Below are 6,403 nucleotides of genomic sequence, written 5' to 3' on the forward strand. Positions count from 1 at the left end.
CCGTGGAGGATGTTGGGAAGGGCGAGCCGGCACAGACGCAGGGGAAGACCAACTCCAAGAAGGAGGACAAGCGAGATGCGGACACCAATGCTTTGACCGCAAGCGTGGACGACATGATGAATAAGAAGGACTCAAGGGAGGAGGAGCGCCGACGTTTCAAGACGGAGCAAATGGACACTTTCATGGAGATCCAAAGGAGGAGGCTTGAGCTGGACGCCAAGAAGCAAGCCAAGATGTTCGAGTTGGAGGCGGAGAAGCAAGCCAATATGCTAGAGATTGAGGCCGCCAACACCAAGACCAAGGCGAAAGAAGTGGCTCTCGCGAGCATGATGACCGGGGTGAAGATCATGAAGGTGGATCTCAACACCATGTCGCCAAGGAAGAGGCCGTGGTTTGAGAAGATGCAGGCCGGCATGCTCAAATTGACGATGAGTGATCTATGGCGGCGAGCACCATCTTTTTTGTATGCCGGCAGGTGTGCCGACATGACCACGAGAGCCGCGATGACGTGGTCGAACTCAAGTCCTACTTTTTTTGGTGTGCTGGCATGTGTGCCGGCCGGCTGGCGAGTGCGCCAGCATGAATTGTGGTGATATTTTCTGAAGCCGGCATTATATGCCGGTGCTGGCATGATGCGGGCATGAAACATGGCCACTGGCATGATTGTCCCCGTGCCTTTTTTAAAAGTTAAATGCGGATATGAAATGGGTCAACGCGTTAGGCGCACTGCCAACCCAAATACAAAACAGGACGGACGGCCGACCCAAACAGACATAAAGCGGACAAATGCGTCGACCGTTTGGGTCGGACCGTTTGAGTTGCTCTAATGCAACCGCGTATACCCCAAAAAGAGGCTGCAAATGCCAGTGTTCCAAAAAGCATTCCGTTAAGCGCATGTCCGGCTCACGTGCAGCGTCCGGGGCTGCGCGTTCTGGACGGTGGATCCATCCTCGATCTTGTCGAAGAATCCCCACCGCCGACCCTTCCCACGTTGGCTCACGTGAAAGGGGCCCGGGGGATCGGTTCGGTCGTCGCGCCCCGCACGCCACTTCACCGTGTGATGCGATGCGACGCGACGCGACGCGGTACGGGCCCGACAGCAAGGCAAGGGAATTACGCGCTGCTCCGAGGGCCTAAGTGCAAGAAATCCGACGACGAGGCGAGGGGGAGTGCCGGAGGAGCAGCTTCCTCCACTATAGAAGGAAAGGAAAGAAATGGACCAATCCCTCCCCCTCCGTCTCCGCTGCCCCCAAATCCCCCGAATTTGACCCGTTTCTCCGCCCCCCTCCTTTCTGCTCGGGTCGGTGAGTGGTCTCGACCCCCGGCGGGGATGGGGTACCTGAGCACCGTCATCGGCCACCCCACCGACGGATCGCCGGTCAGCGGCGGCGGCCTCAGGTTGGGAGCCACCCCCGTGTGTTTTGGCCCTTCTCTCTGCTTGATCTGCTCCAATTGCTCTAGTGGCAGTCCGATTCGTCGTCAATTCGATTCGGGGCGCACGCACGCCCCTAGCTCAGCCTCCGGCGTGCGGTGCGGGGCGGTGGTAAATGCAGTAAACCTCGTCGGTAGCTGCGGTTCAGGCACGCAATTTTGCCGAATGGGCGGCCTGGAATATCACACGGATTTGACTAGTTGTGATTTCGTTGCTATAGTACGAGCGAGGAGCTGTTTCCCTTCTCTGTAGCTCGTAATCGTTAGGCCACCTGCTGTTGGATAACCAAGGATGGTATTGGTCATCCAAAGAAAAGAAAATTCGTCTTGTGTTTTGGAACTGACAAATTTTGGCTGCTGTTATGCCTTTTTTTTGTATTTATTTATTTAAATACGACGCCTAATTTCGTTCGCCAAGACACCGAACTCATAAGGAGACTGAATAGTTATGCTAGTGAGCTAAGCATATAACTCCTACCTTGTTGTCTTGAGTAAATCGAGGGTTATCCGGCACGTAGATCAAATGAATCCTTGGCATTCTGAGTTGGTATAAATGGATCTACTCGTGTGTAGATTCATCATGCTATGGCAGCTCCTTTAGACAACATTTCTTCGTTTCTGCCTCCGCAAGCTAATAAGACACGGCATAGGTTCTGTCCTATTGGCTTGGTGCGTTTCATATCCCATTCCCGAGTCTGCCCTGCTCTGCTCTGCTTGTCTGGTATGTACGTTTTGGCTCGCGGCCATGGCCTCCCCCAAATTTTGCTCAATTCATTAACTAGGCAGGTTGATTTGGTGGTTGACTGTTGCCACATGAAACTGCTCAATTATTTGTCCTTCCCAATACCAGCCTCTGATCAGTACACGTTGGAGTAACATTTCTGGAATCACATATATATAGCGGTTGCTTCCAAATGAATTTTTCGGTACTAGTACATTTTTGGTAGCAGTTGCTTCCTGTAGTGAACTGTCGTTAGTATATAACTATTGTAGTGGCGCAATCCAGATACATGCAGTGATATGTTTGTATCCACTCCATGAATGGTACTATGGGATCTCTAGTAATGTAGCAACTCCATATTTGCATTACGTTATTATCGGCTAAAAGACCGGTCAATTAGGGCTGTTACTGTGTAGTTATTATACCTGTTTGCTCAGCATTTCTCATTTATTTTTCTGCCAGCCAGAATGGTAAGTTTAGCTATGGTTATGCGAGCTCCCTGGGTAAAAGGGCTTCCATGGAAGACTTCTATGAGACAAGAATTGAAAGTGTCGATGGGCAGCTTATTGGTTTATTCGGAGTTTTTGATGGTATGTATCATCTCTCTTCACGTAGTTTCTGTTCATGGCCAATTCTTATTTAAGCTTAGAACTTCGATAAGAGGGTGTTTTTCACATTTGGCACAATCTGCCAAAAGATCACACTTATATTTCTTATGTTGGACTTTAATCTGTCTAATATAGCGTAGCTAGCACCATAAAATTCTCTGCTCTTTGAAATGTATGTTGTTTTTGTGGCTAAAGCAACCATTAATCGAGGGGTTATTGGATAAAAGAACATATAAAATACTCACAGGGGGCACAATGAAGAAGTTAAAGTTGAACAAGCCAAGTAAATTTGCTATTTTCTTCCAAATCGGGTTGCTAAATGCACGGCTCATTTATAGGTCATGGTGGTGCTAAAGTAGCTGAGTATGTCAAACACAACCTCTTCAGCCATCTTCTTAGGCATCCAAAATTCATGAGCGACACAAAAGTGGCTATAGGTATCTCCTTGTTCTTTTGGCTACTAATCCGCTCGACCACCAAGTTGTGTGAATAAAACTAACATAATCATTGCATGGTATTGCTATCTGCAGATGATTCTTATAAAAGTACCGACAGTGAGTTCTTGGAATCTGACAGTACTCAAAACCAGTGTGGGTCAACAGCATCAACTGCTGTACTTGTTGGTGATCGTCTCTTTGTCGCAAATGTTGGAGACTCCAGGGCTATCATATGCAGGGCAGGAAATGGTAACCAACATTCAACATTTTTATTGCTTTTACTTCATACTTTCTGAGACCATGCATTTTCGTTTAGGACTTGTTCAATGAATATAGCAGAATGGACAAACTTAGTCTACTTCCAACCTACTAAAAAGTTATATGATTGCAATATGGATCAATATTTTTCATTAGTAACTGGGTTTTAAGGTTTTAGTTGATTATGGGAACATTCTATAAGGGATGTATTGGAAACAGTGTGCTGCAAATGTGTGTTATGACTTATGAGGTTGAGAGCACATCATTTACAGACATCTACTCAACAGTATGTTTTCATGCATGCTTGTAAAAGTTAAGAGCATGTTATACGATTATTTTATATTTGACTGGATGTATGATTATTTTGTTTTTAATGGAGGCCTTTCCTAAAGGCTTCAATGCTTGCCTCGTTTTATGAAAGTGCTGTTTTTGCCTGTAGATGCCAGTATTCTTCTTTCACACTAAACTAGTCAATAGGCTGATAGACTCAAGTTATTTTGATGGCAAACCAATGCGATGGGAAGTAAAGTAGTGGTAATACTTTTATCAGTTCTTCACTTAATGGGGTGTACTGGTTTTTGCAGCTGTACCTGTTTCGAAAGATCACAAGCCTGATCAGACAGATGAGCGGCAACGTATTGAAGAAGCTGGAGGTTTTGTTATGTGGGCAGGTATTGTGCACTGCAGTCTCTTCAAATTATCTGGATGGGATATGATTGCCTTTCTAATGATGGTTTTCTGTTCCATAGGAACATGGCGCGTTGGTGGTGTACTTGCTGTTTCTCGCGCTTTTGGTGACAAGCTCTTAAAGCAGTATGTAGTTGTGGATCCAGAGATCCGGGTACGAACTTTTGGAGTGTTTAATGTTTCTCATTTTATTTCTCTCTCTAACTGCATATGCATGTAAGTAGGCATTCATCTTCATGACTCTTTGCGAGTCACTGTACCAATAAAAGAACTACTCTTTCTGCATATGCCGTCTTGAGGGGCTTAAGAAATTTTGTTCTTTATATTCACCTTTAATAAATGATGATCGTGTTTAGTGATGCTTTGCTGGGTCATAGGAGGAAATCGTTGACGAGTCCCTGGAGTTTCTCATCCTTGCAAGCGATGGGCTATGGGATGTGGTCTCTAACGAGGTAATTCAAGAAAACAGAAGGATTTCAAAACCTGCATTATCCTTACCATATTCTGTGTGTTTGACCTGCCCTCTCTACACAATGTTTATATTGCAGGAGGCTGTCGACATGACCCGGTCCATACAAGACCCAGAGGAAGCTGCAAAGAGGCTCCTGCAGGAGGCATACAAGCGGGAGAGCAGCGACAACATAACCTGCGTCGTTGTGCGCTTCTTTCATGGTCAAGGGAGCAGCGGGCCTGCTTAAAGCAGGTGCGAAGAGTTACTCTCAACTTCTCAAGTGGCCGTTGTACTGTGATGACACACGTACATGCCTTGATTGATTCTTAAGGTTTAAACGAAGAGAAACTGGAAGTAGGAAAAGTGTACTCTGATACGAGAACAAAAGTTTAGGAACGAAGTGTGCCCTAGGCCTTAGGTTTAACAATAAATTTGCTGGTGATGAACTGATGATCGTTCATCGTGGTTTAGTCGTGGATGGTGCTGGGTCTGATGAGTGTGTTGTATCTTGGTGTGGATTGCCAAACCATGTGTGAGTGTGATGTAATATCCATAACTCTCCCAAGGTAAGTGATTATTGTTGTACTGAAGTTGAGTTGTTAGATGGGTCTTAATTTCGATGTTTTATTGTGTGTGTGTGTGTGTGTGTGTGTGTGTGTGTGTGTGTGTGTGTGTGTGGACTCTGGAGACTTTGTTCTACTTGATTGTGTTGTGTACATACAAAAACTTTGATGAGTGGCCTTGTACAGTTTTTTTTGCGGGGATAATGATTTTATTCCATGATAATATGATTACAATCTAGTGGCAGCAGGTCCTTGATACACGGTGGCCCCCTTTGCAACCATGCAGCTACTCTGCACGGCTGTAATTGGCCAACTGATCTGCTATCCTATTTTGACCTCTTTCTAAACAAGGTGCTAAACCACACACAGAATGGCATGTTCAGGCCTTAGACCAGCAGAAGATGGCTGAATTTAGTGTGCTTCTCGCCTGTAGGCGGGCAGTCCTCCCAGGATTTGTAGCATGCCTATCTCCTTGAGACGTGTCACTATATAGTTTCAGCGTTGCTCCCTTGGGTGTCATGGTTTTTATCTAGACCGGCCAGAAGAAACCTGCATGGAAAATAGGTTGAGTATCTCTGATCACATAAAGAACAATTAGCATCTTTTTTTCAGAATTGACCACATCGACATGAATCGCACGGATCTGTTCAAGCAGGTTTATTTTCATGAACAAAAGTATGCGGAATAAAAGCCAACGAGTAGTTTTTCCGATTGTTTTTTATCCAATCCAACCCATGCAGTCCCTGCAAAATTCTGAAACGGCAAACTTATGTATTGTCGTCCAATTCTCTGTAAGAACGGCATCACAGTCACAGAGAGGTATAGGAAAGAGAGAACAGGAAAAAGAAGGAAAAAGTCCAGGAAAAACAGAGCTTCTGAATTGTTCTTAGCAGAAAGAAGGAGAAAATGAGTGTGTGCATGGAGAACTCAGTCCACATCACGATTTCTGATCATCAAGGCATAGCGAGCCATGTTAGGTTCAGCGAGCGAGCCTTCGTTTGTTTCCATCATCGTCCTCCAAACCAAACAAAACCAAACCAAAATTCATGTAACAACGACACCACCACCGACAACTGAACTTAACACCAGCAAATTGACAACTCAAAAGGACGACACACATGTAGAGGGGCATCGATCGGTGCTCCTGCCCGCGATCAGAGGAAACACACAAGAGAAGGATCGAAGAAAAGGAAGAAGAAACTTGGGCGAAAAGTGACGGTGAAGAAAATGAGTGTGTGCATGGAGAA

At 45.6% G+C, this 6,403-nt stretch overlaps 1 protein-coding gene across 1 annotated transcript; it reads left to right on the forward strand.

Moving 5' to 3' along the window:
- Positions 1–1,182: 1,182 nt before the first annotated feature.
- On the forward strand, positions 1,183–5,195 carry LOC119365979 (probable protein phosphatase 2C 45). The gene is made up of 8 exons (XM_037631639.1): positions 1,183–1,398; positions 2,615–2,742; positions 3,099–3,197; positions 3,291–3,446; positions 4,040–4,126; positions 4,205–4,296; positions 4,520–4,594; positions 4,691–5,195. The coding sequence occupies exons 1-8, from the start codon at positions 1,331–1,333 to the stop codon at positions 4,838–4,840; spliced, it is 855 nt and encodes a 284-aa protein (XP_037487536.1). The 5' UTR covers positions 1,183–1,330; the 3' UTR covers positions 4,841–5,195.
- Positions 5,196–6,403: the final 1,208 nt, after the last annotated feature.

Source organism: Triticum dicoccoides, chromosome 2B, assembly GCF_002162155.2.
Source record: "Triticum dicoccoides isolate Atlit2015 ecotype Zavitan chromosome 2B, WEW_v2.0, whole genome shotgun sequence".
Taxonomy (NCBI): domain Eukaryota; kingdom Viridiplantae; phylum Streptophyta; class Magnoliopsida; order Poales; family Poaceae; genus Triticum; species Triticum dicoccoides.